This window comes from Pyrus communis, chromosome 16, assembly GCF_041283825.1.
Source record: "Pyrus communis isolate YQ-2024b chromosome 16, ASM4128382v1, whole genome shotgun sequence".
Taxonomy (NCBI): domain Eukaryota; kingdom Viridiplantae; phylum Streptophyta; class Magnoliopsida; order Rosales; family Rosaceae; genus Pyrus; species Pyrus communis.
The window spans coordinates 14592772-14612615 of record NC_142580.1 but is presented as its reverse complement, the minus strand read 5'-3'; the positions used below and the strand labels follow the sequence as shown (position 1 = coordinate 14612615).

Below are 19844 nucleotides of genomic sequence, written 5' to 3'. Positions count from 1 at the left end.
GAAAAAGTTGCAACTAGCGTTTGCTTGGTAGACCTCCAAGATATAATAATGTCTCAAACAGTAAAGACATAACATGTTTAAGAACGTGCCCTATGTGGGTCAGAAAGATAATCAGCATCTGTGTAACCAACGAGGTGTGAATCAACCCAAGGACCGAGGGGGGCGCGGTTTCTCTCAAGGATTCGTGGATATAGAACAAGCCCAAATCTGTCGTACCCTTGAGGTAGTGGAAAATGTCTTTAACACCATTCCAGTGTTTGCGTGTAGGTGCATTGCTGTGTAACGACCAGTCCCCAAATTTTACAGTTTTATAAATTTAAAGCGTGAATTTACGAAAATGCCATTCGAGACGAAAACGTTGATTTTATTGACCACCTTTTCATGTCACATAAGATCTGTTATCTTGGTGTATCCTCATAGTACTCATCGCTACGAACCCATGGGCGTAAATGAAATGTAATTTGGAGTTATAACGAAGGAGTTATTAACGAACAAAGTCGAGGGCAAAATGGTCATTTGACCATAAATCTGGAAGGCTCCAGATTTTGTTGGAGCATCAATCTAGTGCCATGTGTGTGGCTGTGATGGAAAGGAAATAAGAGAAATGAGAGAGATAGACGGGTAAGAGAGATGAAAAAAGAGAGAAAAGAAGGGAGTGTTGCCGAATTAGGAAGGAGGAGAAGAGATGAGAGAGTGAAACAATCAGAAAGCAGAGAAAGGAGAGAAATGAGAGAGTTGTGGGAATAGCCAATCGGACCCCCGACCGGTTTCCATGTCACGACCCCGGTTCCTGGCGACGGTTTCCGACGATTTTTCCAGCAATCCAAGGCTCGTCACCACCTACACAAGACTCCACAACCCTCTTTCTTCAAGTTCTACCCTAAACTCGACAGTTTTTGGTCTCAGTTTTGTGGGGATAGCACCAATGGCACCATGGGGGAGATCGGCGGAAATCCGCCATTTTTTAAGGTGATTCTTTCAACCACCACCACCATTAGCCTTCTTTTGAGCTCAAGAACAAACCCCAAACAAGTTTGGAGGTGACAAAGTAGCAGAAAAGACGAATCAAAGATCACCCATTTTTGGGTTTCCGAGTGATCGAGGGTGATTTGAGGCGTTTTCCGGCCGAACTGGAATTCAACCCATGTATGAAAGTTGTTCCTATTATTGAGATCTTCATTCCTGTAAAATTTGGGAATTTTGGGAGTTGTTGAATTTTCTGGCGAGTTGGGGCTGCCAGCCGCCGAGTGTGGCGGCGCGTAGGGGAAATCTAAGGTCACTCCTTATGTTTCTAGACGTGCCGAATCCGAATCCGGTGTCTGTTTTCCCAAATTTGATCATTTTCGTAGTGTTTTACTAAATGGTCTCTGTGTGCATTTAGGTGCATCGACGGAAGCGATCCCGTTCACGCTAGTTTGAGCGGCTCTCGCACAATAAAATATCTATGAGTGAACCCCTTCATAACTTATATATTTTTATAAAATATTAGCCTAGCATGCATTGCATATTTTATGAATAGAGCATGATTTATAATATGTTACGGATTTTCATACTTATGATTTATTTAGATTGCTTTTACGGAATAATTATGATTTATCGGATTTATATATTACTAAAGGTTATGAATCATTGGGTTTTCGATTATGAAATTCTATGGTTTCACGTATATGTTTATTTTGGGTTTATGATTATGGTTTATCATGGATTTATGAGACGAGGTTTGAGCTGTTGAGCTCCAATGTTTGATACGAGATTTTGAGATGTATTTTTGGTACTTACCTAGTGGGTTATCATACGGCACATCTGCACACAATCCCGGCGTACAATCCTGTATTTTGCACCTGAATATTTTTGGTACTTACCTAGTGGGTTATCAACGTGTCTACCCTAATATTTTGCACTCCTTCAGGACATAGAATCAAGGCGTACAATCCCGGCGTCAAGGCACTCCCACATTGGCATCTTCGAGTTCTCTTGATGTAGGACCCATCATTTTGTTCATTCAATTTCATATTATTTCTTTTCTAGTGTCTCAAATTAGTTGTATGCTCTAAACATGCTCCTCATTTGCATATTAATTATATTTAAATTTATAAGTCTTATTTATATTCATTGGTTCTCATGCATATTAGTGTGGCTTTGCACTTTCAGGTGTCGGCCAGCACGTGCCTACCCTGGTGTTTGAAGTATATCAAGGTTAGACGTGTCAATATGCGTGACCAATGATCTCTTGATCCACATTGGTAGCACATGTCTAGTTCAGTGGAATTCGATTGATGGTAGCTTTTCCCTTGTTCTTGAAGTTTGGGGCCTTCGGGGGAAGGGGTTGGCTCTTCTGAGTTAAGTTTCCTCCCTTGGATGGGCCTTTGTTCAGTGGACCTTGGGCCCGTGGTGGGGCTTGCCTCCCTTTCCCACAGCCACGACGGAATCTCCATCAATTGTGGCTGCTAGAAGTTGTTGCGTGCACTTCAGGTGCGATGTTTGAGCCGGTAGGTCGAGCTTGGTGATTCTTCATCAAAAGTTAGTTCTGCTTTTCAGTAGGAAGTAGAATAGATATCAAATCTAAAAATTTGGTGAACTTCTGTGCCCTATATTGTTGTTGTAGGACAATATTGGTGGCATTGAAGGTTAAATAGGTCTTTTTTAGGAGATCTTGTTCGGTTAAGTCCTCGATACAGAACTTAAGCAGTGATCGGATTCTACAAACTTCAGAGTTGTATTCATTCACAGACTTAAAGTGTTGGAAGTGTAAATGTTGCCAGTTGTGTCTTGCTTCATGCAAGAAGATATCTTTCTGGTGATCAAAGTGATCCGCCAGTGCGAGCCAGAGGGTACGGGGATCTTCCTCTGCGAGGTACTTGGTCTGCAGTGCATCATGGATGTGTCTTCGGATGAAGATCATAGCAATAACTATATGAGCTTCGTCGATTGGATCCTTGATGGTAGCTTTAAAACTCTTTGTAGTAAGATAGAGCTTCACATCTTGAACCCACTTTAGGTAGATTCTTCTGGAGACTTCCAGAACGGTGAAGTCGAGCTTGTTCAAGTTCGACATGTCCCTAAACAGAGGGTACAACAAAACGTGGTTAGTCATATGGAAAGTCATAGACATACATTGTAGAACATTCGGGGTTCTATAGACATGTATTGGTTTAATTTATGCATGAAAGCTACAGGTTTCATGTGGTAAGTTTTGAATGCAAACTTCAGGTTTCAAAGGCACTAAATTTGAAACTACAGGTACAATTTAGTTATGAACATTTTAGTTCATATATATAGGGGTACCTGCAAGAATACAGAATACAATATACAATAAAGTGTAGTGGATTTGTGTATTGCTTTAGGAACCCAAGTGTGAGTACTTCAAGGCTACGAAAGATAGTCAACGGTTCAAAGAGACGAAATAATTTATTGAATCGTTAATGTCAAAAGGAGAGCTTCAAGTCAATAATTTTGGATTAATTGTCAGATTAGTGAACTACTGGTCACTTTAATTAATTCAATAGATTGAGACCATTCGGGGTCGATCGTAGAAGAAAAAATAATTATAACATTCAGGTTAAAATTATTTAGAATGCCAAAAATTAGCATTGGGTTTGAAAAACCATAGCCCAAACATGGTAGGCATGGGTGCCGTGAGTAGGACAAGGCCCTATAAAGTTTAATAGGCTTGGGTGGCTGCTAAGAGCAGCCTTAATCATGGTTGCAGGCCACGAGTCCAGTTTGGTAAGCCCATCCGTGAAGGTTGGCGTGTTGGGTTTGGGGCAGGCACACGGGTCAAGGTCCAAAGGGCATGCAGGTGTGCAAAGAAACCCCAGTCGCATCTAGGTTTCAGTTGTGGGTCGTAGGGACAAGCCCAGCCGCATGGGCTGGCTTTTGGTTTCGCAGGTCGGGGCTAAGACAAAGCCCAGCATGCATACAAGCTTGTTGGCGTGGGCCGAGACAGGGAATCGGTCCAGCAACCCAAGAAGGTTGCTACAGACGGGCCGAGGCTTCAGGCCCGTGTCAGGGACAGGCCCAACATGCTTTTGTCATGCAGGTTGGGTTGGCTTTGGACTAGGGCTTCAGGCCCGTGTATTAGGCAACCCAAGGCATCGGAGACATCGTCCCGAGATCTGTCACCACCACTGTTCTAAATATCCCAGCCTAGTGCCGCCTAGGCGCTAGGCTGCTGGTCACCTCCCCGATTAATGCCTAGGCGTTTGAAAATCAAGAAAGGGCACCTAGAGCAGCTGAGGTGCCCACCTAGACCACCTAGGCACCAGCCCAGCCCGTCTAGACCACCTAGGCACCCACCTAGCTCGCCCAGACCCACTTAGGCACCTGCCTAGGTTGTAACTCACTTAGATAGAAAATAGATAACTTTCAATTTGCATTTAATTTTTTTCAATAAATTGTTGAATACTTAAATGAGAACACACTATATGCTTGTTCCCTATGTTTTCATTATGTTCCAATACTTCATAATACATATGTCATTCTATTTTGTAGTTTATGATGAAATTATATATATATATATATATATATTTTAAGTATAAACAGACACTTATTTACGTGAAATATAATGGATTTACTTAAATTCGCCTAAACCCCGCCTAACCGCTAGGCTTCAACCCACCGCCCGACTAGCGCCTAGCATGTTTTAGAACCTTGGTCGCCACACGATTGGGCTTCAGGCCAACATGGTGGTACTGCGAAAAATTACCCAATTTTGGTTTTTGTCCTTTTTTTTTTTTTTTTTTTTTTTTCCGAATTCTAGAGTTAAAACCCTAGTTACTTCTAAATTAATTTTGATTCTTTTGACTGACAATTCCACATAGCATATATACGTAATGGATGAACAATTATATACATTGACAAAATATATGAACATATATACAATACATATAATTGGAAGGAAAATATAAATATAGGGGGTTTATGCATCATGGGAAATATTTTCATGCTTCAAGGTTTTTACAAATATTTTAATTTATTTTAAAAGAACCTGATTGGCAGAAAACGATTGAGAGCCTTTGAATTTGTAGAATATAACCTCCTCTTACAATCCTTAAGTTCCTTAGCTTCTGGCAAGAGCGTGCTGATAACGTGTTGTTGACCTAAGCGATCTAAGGAATAGAGAGAGAGGGGGATGGCGACAACAAGAGAGAAAGAGAAAGATTTAATTCTAAGGTGTGTTTTGTATCACCTCGTTATGCCTTCATTTATAGTAGTAAGAAGAGTAAAATCCTTACCCTTATAAGATTACATCTCTCAATAGGTAACTACATGATACTCCTAAATATACTAGGATTTACACATTCACATTCTTAATCCGATAGGATTGCAACACGTTTTAGATTGTTAAAGGTCATTATGAACTAGGTCAACAACTAATCTCTTTTAAAAAAATGAAGATCCCTTTAGAGATGAGCCCAGCTTTTTGTCACGAAATTGATTTTGTATGAATTTATAACACCAGTTGGCATGCCAAGTAATATGACCGTCAAATACACTAATATTTTCTAATTCTGGTCTTTTTATCTATAAAACAAAATTAAATAATTAAAAAAGTAAATTATAGCAATCGTTTTCCAAGTTTAATAAAATAGGAGTAATGATCCCTCAACTAAAAATCCATTACAATTGGTCTCTCAATTCATCAAAATGTGTAGCTATGATCATTTTCGTCAACTTTGTAAGAATTTTGTCAAAATAATTTATGTTGAAAGGACCATTGCTACAATTGAGTCTCTCAACTCATCAAAACGTGTAGCTATGGTCTTTTTCGTCAACTTATTTAGAATTTTGTCAAAATGAGTTATGTTGGAAGGATCATTGCTACAATTGGGTTAAAGTTGAGGGACAATTGCTCCAATTAGGTTAAAGTTGAGGGATCATTTCTCCAGTTGGATTAAAATTAAGAGACCAATGATGATGAATTTTTAGTTAGAGGATTATAACTACACGTTTTGATGAGTTAAGGAATTAGTGGTAATAGATTTTTAATTGAAAGACTGTTGCTCTAATTGATTAAAAACAAAATCAATTAAATAAAATTAAATAATAAACAACATGCTAAATTTGTTTTTTGTATGCTTATTTCATAAAAATAAATTTAAATTTAAATTTACATCGAACTAAGTCCTGAGAATCATATTCATATTAATAGAAGAGGACTCAGTCTCTCTTTGCAATCTCTAATGGGGGAATGGATAGATTATCTTGATTACATCGACGAAACCCAACCCACCGATTTCCTCTGGCCCAACCGCACTCCTTTCGGCGATTTCGAATTCTCCGCCCTCGATGTTCCTGCTGCCGCCGCTTCACAGTTACAGGAAAAAGAGTGCCTCCGCAAGAGGTATTTCCTCCTCTTCCGCTTTCTATGAAATCTTCAGAAATGTAAATGCGTTCTTAGTCACGAAAGCTCCAAACTTTTTGTCACGGAATTGATTGTTTGATTGATGGTGTTTTGGTAATAAGGGGACGACCGGATTCGTGCTCTGGATCAGGGGCAAAAGCTTGCCGTGAGAAATTGAGGAGGGAGAGATTGAATGACAGGCATGTATAAAATCTCAATTTTTATTTTATTTTATTTTATTTACAAATTTGAAGAAATGGGTTGTTTTGTAATGATGAAAAGAATGGTGAGTCTGTGTTTTCTTTGTGATTAAAACGTATTGCTGTTTGATTAATATGTTGCAGGTTTGTGGAGTTGAACGGTGTTTTGGAGCCCAGGAGGCCGCCGAAGACGGACAAGGCTGCTATACTTGATGATGCCATAAGGGTTTTGAACCAGCTGAGAGCTGAAGCTCAGGAGCTCACAGAAACAAATCAAAAGTTACTTGAAGAAGTTAAAAGTTTAAAGGTTCGATATACATCATTTACTTGAAGTTTTTGTTTTTATTCTTTTATGGTTTTGTTACGAGTGTTATGAGATTTGGCTTAAGGTTATCTTTAAATCAGCCAACTATTGTGTTGGAGAAGACCGATAACACTGATTTTAAGAGCAGTATTCTGTTCGTTTCAGCTAATTCTTTCGAACCATTTCTCCGGTCTAGTATTTCAAACTTCTGCGGTTATTGCTTGTGATGATCTGAAATGAACAGAATACTCCTATAGAGGATCTTAAAGCCGTGATAGGGCGTTTACGATTGATGTAATGCCTTTTTTGTTTCCATGTGGTTGGGGCTAACCTCGGGTAAAGTTTCAAATGTCCTCCTTGCTTTACTTTATACCTGGGTCAAGCTCCTCTGATGGAGATAATATCATACAATTCGTCTAATTTTACAATAGACTTGATTTGTGGCATCTGTAAGCTGAGCCTACAAGGATTCATTCTCCAAAACAATAGTCCATTACTATGATCATTTGCAATTATAACCATTAAGAATAGGGAATTGATATTCACACACCTGTTTTCTTGTTTTACATGCCCCTGTTGGTTTTGTCCGTTGATTCTCCTTTGATTTATCCAATCCAAAGGCTAGAACTATACATGGGTGTGTACGAGGAGAAAAAGGGTGTGCGAAAATCACTTCCTTTCATAATATCCCTTGCTCAGATGTTATATCATTAATTTATCTGCCCTGTTGGTACCGGATATAATCTGTTGTGTTACTGCTTGCTGATTTTTAGATCAGTTTCTTCCCACTTTGAAACACGTAAATTCCCAGTGTGTTAGATCCTATTTATGTATCTTGTAAGCCTGTGTCCATCCTTTGTAACATTCTGTTAGGTTCTTTCTTGGAGTTAGAACTTCTACCCCATTTATGATGGACTGGTTTCCAATCTGTTGCAGTTAAGCAGAGGTATTACTATTAACTTAAGGGCGCATTTGGATGCAAGGATTTAAGAAAATTATTTAAGAATCAGTACGATAGAGCTTTTGTGTACTCACTTAGTTGACTGTTCTTGCATATTACAGGCAGAGAAGAACGAATTTCGTGAAGAGAAACTTGTACTGAAAGCAGATAAAGAACGGCTGGAGCAGCAGTTGAAAGGTATGGCAATTTCACCTTCTGGGTTTGTTCCAACCCACCCAGCGGTACCAGCTGCATATCATCCTGGGGCAAACAAGATGGCAGTCTATCCTAGCTATAGTCTGGTCCCGATGTGGCACTATTTGCCTCCATCGGCCCGTGATACATCTTGTGACCATGAACTTAGGCCCCCCGCTGCTTAGATTTTTAATAAAGCACTTGGATAATTTTAGATGCCTTCATTTACATTTCTGACCATTTTATTGATTGTTGAGAATATGTCAGCGCTGTTTCAATTGCCTGAATTTATTTTGGCTGGTGGCACTTGTGTGGCAGAATTGTTAAATGTAAGCTTGAAGGCTCTCGTTTTCGGAATAAAACAGTTGGTAAATGTCCAGTATTTAGCATATGTTGCTTTTACTTGTTTATACCCCAACCTTTTTCAAGAGCATATCTGATAGCACTGGTTCTTGGCAACATATACACTGAATTTTTTTTCCTTCCTAACATTTTTCTTTTCTATCCGTCTGTTGTGAATTTCTTATTAAATGCATTGTGCAATACTGAAATTGATGGAATTTGAGCACTTGCCAGACAAACAAATGCATCAAGCAAAACTATTTTTAATGGAACTTTTCTTGCTCCCATGTCTGCTCATACAAACTGTTCTTGTCACCTTCATCTTCTTCTTCGGTCTTCTTCTTCTTCTTCGGTTTACTGGCTTTGAATTTCGATTTGTGATTTCTGTCTCGATGGATTTCAATCTAATCTTTATGGTTCACCATGCAGCACATTTGTATGTCATCATCATTGTGCTCTTCAAGTCGTATAAACCAGTGATCACAGTAACTGCCCCTACTATGCTGTGCAAACCACGCATGAAAGTTTATTACATCCAAACAACTACCTCCCTCCCTCTTACAAGTTAATCACATTCTGTGACAGGTGAAGTGTCAACTATTAATTAGACTCGATTATTAGTCTAGTAGTACTTCTCTTCCTGATGTTGGAAAAGTTTGTCGATGAGCAATTATGCAAAACGAGGAAAGTTAATGTTGGGTTCAATGTCTTCTTTCATTCTTATTACTATTGTTGATTAGATTTAAAGTCGTGACCTCCTCCAACAAAGTGAAGACTGTATGTTAACCAAACTGCCATTTGACATGTAAAATGCCGTAAATGAACTATAGATGCGTGCCCATAAATGCATTTCGTAGTGAGCAATGCAAACAAACCTCCCTGTATAAAGTCTCTCACTGAGGACAAAGCACGCTACAACAGCAAGCAGTATCGCTGAAAATGGATCAAACATGGCCACAAAAACTGGCCCTTTCTTTTCTGTGCACTGTTGAACGAAGATTATAAGACCTGAGTACACTGCTCCTTGTCATACGCCTCACCGCATTAGAAGAATCTTAATGATTCACTATTGTCCGACAACATTTCACATTCCTTAATTCTACTTACCAAATACTAAAAATAAAATGGTTATCAAACGTAATAAGTTTACATTTTCCGAAAATCCAGATGCTTACAGAATACAATATTGACCAGAGGTCAAGAGTGAATCGAATTGTCCAAGCAGCTCGTCTATGCTCTATGCCCTATGCATACTGCAAAAGCAGTTGCTTGTGCTGCCCCTAGAAACTCATCCATGCAGTCAGTGATAGTTGCGCAGGATATCTTCTCAATGTGATTACCTACATTTTTCATTTTTATTTTTAATTATTTGCATACATATCAATTATAAAAAATTCATCTGTATTCTCTAATATGCTGGAATTCTGCAATGTGGGTAAACTGCAAGTTAGAAAATTGCAGTTAACCAGTGACAACGGTTGAGACAATTGATATACGCTCCACCACATATTTACCGGTTAACTGCACTTCCTAAATGTTTGTTAACCCTGTTAGAGAACTCATTGACATTTGCAACAGTTAGAATTAAACCCTTCAACCAGTTCTTGCGGATGGAAGATTTATCTTGAATATGAATTAATGGACGTCATGAAATTCTCATAATAGGCCCCCTGTAGAATTTCATGGTCATTACACCGGCTAAAGAGATGACGGTGCCCAAAACTTTTGCTAACCCGTGAGGACTTCAAAGATAAACCTCTAGCCCGAAATCAAAAGTAGTGTATAAGAGAACTTCTATTAACATTCCAGACAATTATTCTACGCTTCTTCAAATGCAATTTCTGCTTTAGGTTTTATAAACAAGGAAGTAAAATGATTTTTTAGAGTGCTAATAACAATTGCCGTTTGTTAAGGATAAAACGTGAATTCATGCTTTGAATTTATGGATGAATGGGTGTACTAACCTCAGTTCAACTGCAATTACGAAAGATAGGGAAGCTATGGTTTTGATCATGGATGCAAGGAACGTCGGAGAGGTGTATCTTAAGCTGGCAAGGTACATGTTTAAAGTCAAACTTATCCTACAACTATTGAAAACAACGCATAAATTAGGTTTTTATTTATTCCCTTATGATGAGAACCATATACGGGTTTTAAAATCTAAACACCTTACCCAAGAAGTGAAAGAACAAAAATTCTATGAAAAGAGCAAATGTGAGCTTTGGTCTCTCTTTTCTGCAGGACATAGGCAAAAGAAACCATCACTAGAAATGTATTGGTGTAGGAAAATGTTCTTCTATTATCAGACAGTCTGACATGTTACTTTGTAAAGAATATGTAAAAATGTTGTACTTACTGTGATGTGATGAAACAAAACAAGCAATAAATATGGAAAAAGAAAGTTACCCTATAATTAAGTACAAATGTAGCTTTATATAACTCTCAATAATTTTAGGCAACAGGGAAAATCACTAGGGCTGATACTGTGTCGATAAGTACGTAGACATGAGGATTCATCCCAGGATTGAAGGAAGGTTCTGTGAGAAAATATAGAAATGTAAAGGCCACCTGAGCTAAACCCATGATGAGGTGTGGCTTGGACTTCATATAAACTTTCCCACGATTACGACATCCCTCCTCCTGTGCCATAACCACCTCCGGCTGCCGGTTTTTCTCTTTCTTCCTTCTCTTCTATTTAAATACTTGACACGCTGGAGGAGCACATCATGCATGCACTCATACAGAATATATATATATATATATATATATTTCAGTCTTGATTCTTGTTTGTGTTGACAGTATCAGGTTCTTGATTAAGTTCTAATGTAATCTACTATCATTATTTTTGTATTCTTTTCTGTGAAAAGAAGCAAAACTTGTCTCCTAATTGACCACTTTTTATTCTATGACGCAAAAATCATATTCGAAAGCTCTACTTTTTGTTGTTGTTTATAGAAAGTGCTAATTAGTTAGGAATCACGTATGTCATTACATTCTTTTGGAATATGAACTTTGCACCATAGATTTTTCAGGAACTATTTTAATTTATTTTTTATTAATAGAAAAAAAAAGTTCTGATAACATTGTGAACTAGATCATTACTACAAATAATAGTTTGCGTGACGAAGCACATTTTGTCACGCAAAGACAAAAAACGTCGCCTGAGAATTAGAATGACTAAACCTTCATCATGTGGAGCCCTTTGCGCAAAGGTCGTGAAAGAAGGGTTTATGCGATGACAGCGTAAGATACTGTAAACACGAAAAGTTCCTGAAACAAGAAACAAGAATACGTGTACAAAATATATTTTTGTGTTTAATGATTTTGGGGTTACAATCTCTTTGTAATTTGATCCTCTGATTCTATCTTCGTAGGGTGTAGGTTTGTGGATGAGCTGTTGATCCAAAGGGCCGTCGGGGCTTGATCTAGGGATGAACAGTTGATGAACGGATCTTCGAGGGCTTTTGGGCTTGATCTTGAAGACTGGGTGTATGGATTTCTTCAAGGGCTTTTGGGCTTGATCTTGAAGGTTGATGGATGAGCGGATCTTCAAGGGCTTTTGGGCTTAATCTTGAAGAACGATTGGATGTGTGGATTTGTTGAGGTTGTTGATCCAAAGGGCCGTTGGGGCTTGATCTTAGGATGAACGGATGATGAACACTTTCTTCAAGGGGCCGTCGGGGCTTGATCTTGAGTCGGCGGAAGTTCTTCAAGGGCCGTTGGGGCTTAACCTTGAAGGAGGGTTTGACGAAGAACGAAGAGTGTTTTCTTGATCCTTCGGGATTTGCTTGAGAGCTTTAGAGTTTCAAGGCTTCAAGGTTTTGGTGTGATGTAAATTCCCTTCTTTCTTTCTCTTCTTCCTCTTTCTAAAATGAATGCCTTGGCTTCCTATTTATAGAATTCCAAAACTTGATTTTTGGATTTAAATAATCAGATGAAATAAATCATTTCTGCCAGGTATTGACACGTGTCCTATTTGATGACTTTTCCAATTTATTTCGATTTTTCGTTGAGTCACACGCTACATGTAAAATTTATGTGACACGTAAGCGTTGAAATTTTAATTATTGGTCAACATTCATTTCACCGAAATTTCGATGTCTACAGATACGTCGCGCAAAAGTTCTTTGTGCGACAACAATAACCTGCATCTCGCGAAATTTTTTGCACAATGTAGCTTACTCTCATTGTTGCGCAAAAAGAGTGCACCCACAAGAGGTATTTCTTCCTCTTCTGGTTTCCTTGAAACCTTTAGAAATTCAATGCATTCTTAATCAATTTTATCTTTATTTTATGTGTTTTTTTATTCCCTTTTGATTTATCCAATCCAAAGGCTAGAACTATACATGGGTGTGTACGAGGAGAAAAAAAGATATGCGAAATTCACTTCCCTTCATAATATCCCTTGCTCAGATGTTATATCATTAATTTATCTGCCCTGTTGGTACCAGATATAATCTGTTGTGTTACTACTTGCTAATCTTTAGATCAATTTCTTCCCACTTTGAAACACGTAAATTCTCAATGTGTTAAATCTTATTTATGTGTCTTGTAAGCAAGATTCTAAAAGGCGCTAGGCGCTAATTGAGCGGTGGGCTGGTGCCTAGCGCCTAGGCGGGGCCTAAGCGGGTGCCTAGGTGGACTAGGCGGACTAAGTGGATTTAAGTAGATCTATTATATTTCTTGCAAAATAAGTGTATTTTTATACTTAAAATATATATAATTACATCATAAACTACAAAATAGAATGACATATATATATTATGAAGTATTGGAACATAATGAAAACATGGGGAACAAGTATATAATGTCTGTTCGTTTAAGTATTCAACAAGTCTCTTACAATTTATTGAAAAAAATAAAATGCAAAATGAAAGTTATCAATTTTCTGTCTAAGTGAGTTGCAACCTAGGCAGGTGTCTAGGCAGGTTTGGGTAGGCTAGGCGGGCGCGTCAACAGGTTTAAGTGCCATTTCTTAATTTTCTAACGCCCATGCATTAATCGGGGCAGTGGCCAACCGCCTAGCGTCTAGGCGGGACCTAGGCGGAGATTTTGAGAACAATGCTTGTAAGCCTGTGTCTATCCTTTGTAACATTATGTTAGGTTCTTTCTTGGAGTTAGAACTTTTACCCCATTATATTGTGACAATGGACTGGTTTCCAATATGTTGCAGTTAATCGAAGGTATTAACTTAAGGGTGCATTTGGATGCAAGGATTTAAGAAAATTATTTGAGAATCAGTTTGATATAAATTTTGAGTACTCACTTAGTTGACTGTAGAAGAATGAATTTCATGCAGAGAAACTTGTACAGAAAGCAGATAAAGAACGGTTGGAGTAGCAGTTGAAAAGTATGGAAATTTCACCTTCTGGCTTTGTTCTAAACCACCCAGTGGTGCCAACTGCATATCATCCTGGGGCAAACAAGATGGCAGTCTATCCTAGCTATGGTCTGGTCCCGATGTGGCACTATTTGTTAGGAAATGCATTTTATTATTTCTATTTGTAATTCCAGTCGTTAAAAGGGTTTGTCCCTTAGTGATTTAGTTATGTAAAGGAATCCTGAGTTAGCATTTCTGAGTGGAGAGACTACTTAAAGGGAGCAATGGTTATGTTGCTTCTCTAACGAATATATCATTTTTATTAAATAAAAAATAGGCATGAGTTCCTCACTTGTCGTCTCCCTCTTCTATTTCATCCAATTCTCCATTGATGTACTATCTAAGTTGAGTAGGTTCTTATCATTGGTATCACCCACTTTCGATCCTGGTCTTTCTATGCATGCCCCACTACAATCCCAACACTCGATTATCTCAAATGGATGCTCAAGTTGCTGCCTTGGAGTCTTCTTTTGCTGCACTCTCTGAATCCATTGATTTGGAAATGGCGATGTTCTTGGAACAATTCTGTTGTGAGATGGCTTGTTCTCATGGGGTGGGGGTTCCTTTTACAATGCCGATCCTCCTTCCTAACTCGTCATCGCCGATTCTCCCGATTTCGGCGAACACGACCCCTACCTTCTCCACACCAAAATTGGCAACCTCGCATCGATTTTCCTAGATTCATTCCTAGTGAAGATCTACTTGCTTGGATATACAAAGCGGAGCAATTTTTCACTTACTATTCCGTTCCTGAGCTACAGAAGGTCTTGACAGTTTCATTCCACTTGAAAAGGAAGACATTCTAGTGGTTTCAATGGCACGACTGGTTGCAAACCACTCCTCGTTGGAAGGCTTTCACCCACGCATTTTGCAGAGAATTTAGGCCCTCAGAATTTGAAGACAGTGCTGAAGCACTCTTCAAATTGAAACAATTAGGTACTCTCAAAGATTACATCACTGAGTTTAGGCGTTTGGCAAATCGAACTCATGATTTAGGGCCTATTTTGTTAAAGAGTTGCTTCTTGGGAGGCTTGAAATGTGAATTGAGATATGATGTTAAACTGTTGCGAACCTTTGATGTGCATGATGTTATTTCAATTGCCTTACAAATTGATGCTAAATTGTATGATCTGAATAGTAGCTCTGTTAGGCCTTCACCCCAGACTCGCTCTTTGCACCCATTTCCTGCACCACTCACCACTCCTAATACTAAACCCTTTAATTTTCTTGTGAAGAGGTTGTCTCTAAAGGAGATCACAAAAAAAGAGAGAATGGCGATTGTTGGTTTTGTGATGAAAAATGGAGCAGGGGACATAAGTGTGCTAACAAGAAACTTCTCATGCTTGACTTAGTGTACTTTAAAGATGAGATTGCCACTGCTCTAGTAGAGGAACCACCTCCTGAGTTATAAAGATGGAACTTAGTGAATGTGCATTTTATGGCACACTAGCTAAGACCATTGTGAAAACAATGAAGGTCATAGGCTCGGTGAATGGTCAACAGGTTACAGTACTTTTGGATTCTGGTAGTACACATAATTTTGTGGACTCTACACTCCTTAGGAAATTTACTTGGCACACTCAACCAACTATACCATTTGAAGTAATGATTGTAAATGGGCGTTAATGCTGCTTTGTCTATTGGAGGTTATGACTGTGTTGTGGATCTGTATTCCTTGCCACTAGGAGGGTGTGACATAATATTGGGGGTTCAATGGCTTTCCTCAGTTAATCCGGTTCTCCGGGATTTCCAGTTACTAACTATGGAATTTGCCAAGAATGGTTTTCACTACAAACTTAGTCACAATGATTCAACTGCTCCACTAATCCCAGAGGTGACTCTCCAACATCTTGACAAGGAGATTTCCAACTCAAATTTGGGACTATTCCTTTACTCCATGGAAGGAAGGTTGGTTGAAGGCTGTGATCTAAATTCATTGTAGCTCAAACAACTACAAGAAGTCTTAGGGTAGTTTGGGACTATCTTTGCCTTACCTACCGCACTACCACCTAGTAGGGTTCACAATCATTAGATTCCACTAATTCCTGGATCCAAACCCCCTAACATAAGACTCTACCACTATGGCCCTTTACAAAATATTGAAATTGATAAGGCAGTCCAAAAACTACTTAAGGCTGGTTTTATCAGGCTAAGTCACAATCTTTTCTCTTGTCCAATTCTCCTTGTGAAGAAAAAAGAAGGAACCTGGAGAATGTGTATGGATTACAGGGAACTTAATGCCATAACAATCAAGGACAAGTACTTTATTCCTTTGATTGATGACCTCTTAGATGAATTACATAGTGCTAGGCTTTTCTCTAAGCTTGATTTAAGGTTAGGCTATCATAAGATTTTGATGCATTTTCAAGATATTGAAAAAACTGCATTCAGAACCCATGAAGGTCACTATGAGTTTCTAGTAATGCCTTTTGGGCTCACTAATGCCCCCAACAACCTTCCAAAGTCTCATGAATGATATATTTAGGCCCTATTTGAGGAAATTCATTCTTGTGTTCTTCGATGACATACTAATTTATAGTAAGACTTGGGAAGATCATCTGTTGCATCTTAAAACGGTATTTGTAGTTTTGCAGCAGCAACAACTTTATGTTAAAAAGTAGAAATGTGCTTTTGGACAGAGTAGAGTGAAGTATTTGGGCCATGTCATATCAAGCAAGGGTGTGGAGGCTGATCCCTCCAAAATTCAGGCTATACTGGAATGGCTTAAGCCTAATACAAAGAAAAAGTTAAGAGGTTTCCTTGGTCTCATAGGTTATTACAGAAAATTTATGCTAGGTTTTGGCAAAATTTGCCAACCACTCTATCACATGACTAAGAAAGAAGAATTTATGTGGATTACAGAAGCTGAAGAAGCTTTCCAGAAGCTCAAGGATACCATGACCTCCCCACAGGTCCTAGCTCTACCAAATTTTACACTGCCATTTGAGTTGGAATGTGATGCCTCTGATACTTGGATTGGTACAGTTTTGCAACAACAAGGGAGACCAATTGCATTTACTAGTCAAGCCTTGTGACCTAAGAATCAATCTCTCTCCACCTATGAGAGAGAACTTATTGCAATTGTCCATGCTGTCAAGAAATGGCAGTCCTATCTGCAAGGTACGCACTTTATAATCAAGACTGATCACTGCAGTTTAAAATACTTCCTTGACCAAAAGGCTCACATAGTATTCCAACGGAAGTGGTTGTTTAAATTGATGGGGTTTTATTATGAAATCCACTTTAAGAATGGTGCTGATGACATAGTTGTTGATGCTCTTTCTAGAGGATAGGACACATATCTTGATACTCAATGCTTTAAGAGAATCAATGAGTTGTCAGGCTACCTCTTACCCCTATTTTGGGTGGTTAGATGAGTTAAGCAGGTACAATGAAGGGGAAGTTTGGATCAAGCAAAGATTGGTGGAGATTACAGATCATGGGAAATGAGTAGCCAATGGTTCTAAGTTAGCCCATTATCATGTTGACAATGGCCTACTAAAGTACAATTCCAGGATAGTTCTCAGCCTTGATTCCACTTGGAAGGCTAGGCTCTTAGCTGAATACCATTTAACACCTGTAGTAGGTCACCAAGGGGTTTTAAAGACCTATCAAAGGCTAAAAATGGGTTTTTATTGGACAGGGATAAAGAGTGACATTAAAACCTACATCTCAGAGTGTAATACTTGCCAACAAAACAAGTATGAAACTCTATCTCCATCGGGTCTACTTCAACCTTTGCCAATCCCTCAAAAAATTAAGACTGATATAAGTATAGACTTCATTGTGGGGTTACCCCCTTGCAAAGGCAAAACTGTTATTCTAGTGGTAGTGGATAGGTTGACTAAGTATGCTCATTTCTTAGCTTTAGCTCATCCCTACATTGCCCTAACTGTTGCTCAGTTGTTTGTTGACAACATATTTAAGCTACATGGAATGCCATCCACAATTGTGAGTGACAGAGATCTATTATTTTTGAGCTATTTTTGGAATGAGTTGCAAGGATCCTAACTTTGCATGAACTCTGGGTACCATCCTCAGAGTGATGGACAAACTGAGGTGGTCAATAGAGGTGTTGAGACTTACCTGAGGTGCTTTGTGGGAAATAAGCCTAAAGACTGGGTTAAATGGTTACCATAGGCCAAATGGAATTATAACACTTCCTATCATACCTCTTCAAAATTCATTTCGTTTGAATTGGTATACGGATATCCTCCTCCTCATGTTATTCCCTATGAGTAAGGCATTGCAAAACTAGACTCTGTGAAACAAGAATTGATGGAGAGAGATAAGGTGCTTACTATACTCGGGTATAACTTAGCAATGGCTCAGAATAGAATGGCAGTTCAAGCAAACAAGAAGAGAACTAAGAAGGAGTTTTTTGTTGGTGACTTAGTCTATCTCAAGTTGCTTCCATATCAGTTACAAACATTGGCTTCACATGTTCATCACAAACTGTACCCTCAATATTATGGCCCTTATGAAGTGTTAGAGAGAGTGAAACCTGTTACTTACAAGCTCAAACTGCCTGAAGGAACAAAAATTCATCCGATTTTTCATGTTAGCTGCCTCAAGAGGCACTGGGAAATGTGGATCTACAAGTAACAACATTGCCACCCTTGATAGATGTAGTTCAAATGCAAGATTCTCACCCCACAGATGCACCATTGGCAATACTTGCCAGAAGAATTTACAAGAAAAGAGACAAGGCAGGTGTTCAGTTGCTAGTATAGTGGGTCGGGCAAGAAGAGAGCACAACTACTTGTGAGGATTATGATGACTTTCATGCTAAGTTCCCAGAATTTCAACTCTAAACCTTGTGAAGAAGGTTGATTTTAAGGAGGGAGTGATGTTAGGAAATGAATTTTATTATTTCTATTTGTAATTCCAGTTGTTAAAAGGGTTTGTCCTTTAGTGAGTTAGTTATGTAAAGGAATGCTAAGTTAGCATTTATGAGTGGAGTGGCTACTTAAAGGGAGCAATGGCTGTGTTGCTTCTCTAATGGATATATCAGTTTTATTAAATAAAAAATAGGCACGAGTTCTTCGTTCGTCGTCTCTCTCTTCTATTTCATCCAATTCTCCATTGCTGTACTGTCTAGGTTGAGCAGGTTCTTATCACTATTTTCCTCCATTGGCCTCGTGATACATCTCGTGATCATGAACTTAGGCCCCCTACTGCTTAGGTTTTGCGCGACGTAGCTTACTTTCATTGTTGCGCAAAGATAGGTGCGCAATGTAGGTTATTGTCGTCACGCAAAACCCTTTTGCATGACGTATATTACGCCATCGTCACACAAAGTTATTGTTATTTTTATTTTATTTTTTGACAATATATTTTTAACTTAATTTTTATAAATATTCTAATTAAATTATAAACAATAATTAATAAACCAAGAAAAATTATTTAATTATAAAATATATGAAAATGTACGTATAAGTTGTCTGAATAGACAAAAAGAACTACAACAAATAGTCGTTCGGGTTTGATGCATCAGGCTATTGGGTATCGACTAGGTGAAGCCCCTTGGAGGTCGAAGGTGGAGCAAGATCAGGTGTTGGCATCAGGATTTGGTGGCCAGACAGCTCGAAGGCCCATAAGATCATGCTCATCTTCTCGTCCTGGGCCGCATTTTGGCTCTCTGTCTAGGCTTTTCGAGCAGCAAGCTGGGCTTCCTGACCCACAATCTTATATTTCAGGGTTACCACTTCCTCTATCAGGGGGTGACGACCTGTCCTATGGTTGGTCTGGAAGAGGAAACACCTATCTCATGAACCTGCGCTTTCCCTACCCCCCGAACAATGTTGCCATGATGACAATCGAGCGTCTAATCCAGGGTCTCAGTCAGGATATGAAGATCGGTATCCTTAGGTACAATAATGTCCCAAATTGCAACATCTATACAATTTTTGAACCATAAAAATATAACATTAGAGACCCATCTATTCAATTTAAAATGTTTACACTAGTGGTTTTCTTTTTAAGGTTTTCATTCAATTTCACGAGTGCATGAGTGCGCATACTGTTTGGCGCAAAACAGTACTGCGTTTCTTTGCAGAAAATTGCGCGACGGACCAAGCGTGTCCTGCATAGGGTCTTTGTGCAATGGAGAACTATAACATCGTGCAAAAACCATTTTC

General features: G+C 38.8%; 1 protein-coding gene and 1 pseudogene across 3 annotated transcripts; one reads left to right on the top strand and one right to left on the bottom strand.

Moving 5' to 3' along the window:
- The first annotated feature begins 6121 nt into the window (after nt 1-6121).
- LOC137731729 (transcription factor bHLH104) lies at nt 6122-9047 on the top strand. 3 transcript variants are annotated; one of them, XR_011068284.2, is made up of 5 exons: nt 6122-6343; nt 6466-6543; nt 6688-6850; nt 7910-8311; nt 8754-9047. XR_011068284.2 is itself a non-coding variant. In XM_068470921.2 (4 exons), exons 1-4 carry the CDS (start codon nt 6183-6185, stop codon nt 8165-8167), a joined length of 660 nt encoding a protein of 219 aa, XP_068327022.2. In that variant the 5' UTR covers nt 6122-6182; the 3' UTR covers nt 8168-8371. The 3 variants fall into 3 exon arrangements, 1 of the variants encoding a protein (XP_068327022.2); XR_015958028.1 differs by having other exon boundaries at nt 7910-8350; XM_068470921.2 differs by lacking the exon at nt 8754-9047 and having other exon boundaries at nt 7910-8371.
- A 685-nt stretch (nt 9048-9732) lies between these two features.
- On the bottom strand, nt 9733-10978 carry LOC137732736 (WAT1-related protein At5g07050-like; annotated as a pseudogene).
- Nucleotides 10979-19844: the final 8866 nt, after the last annotated feature.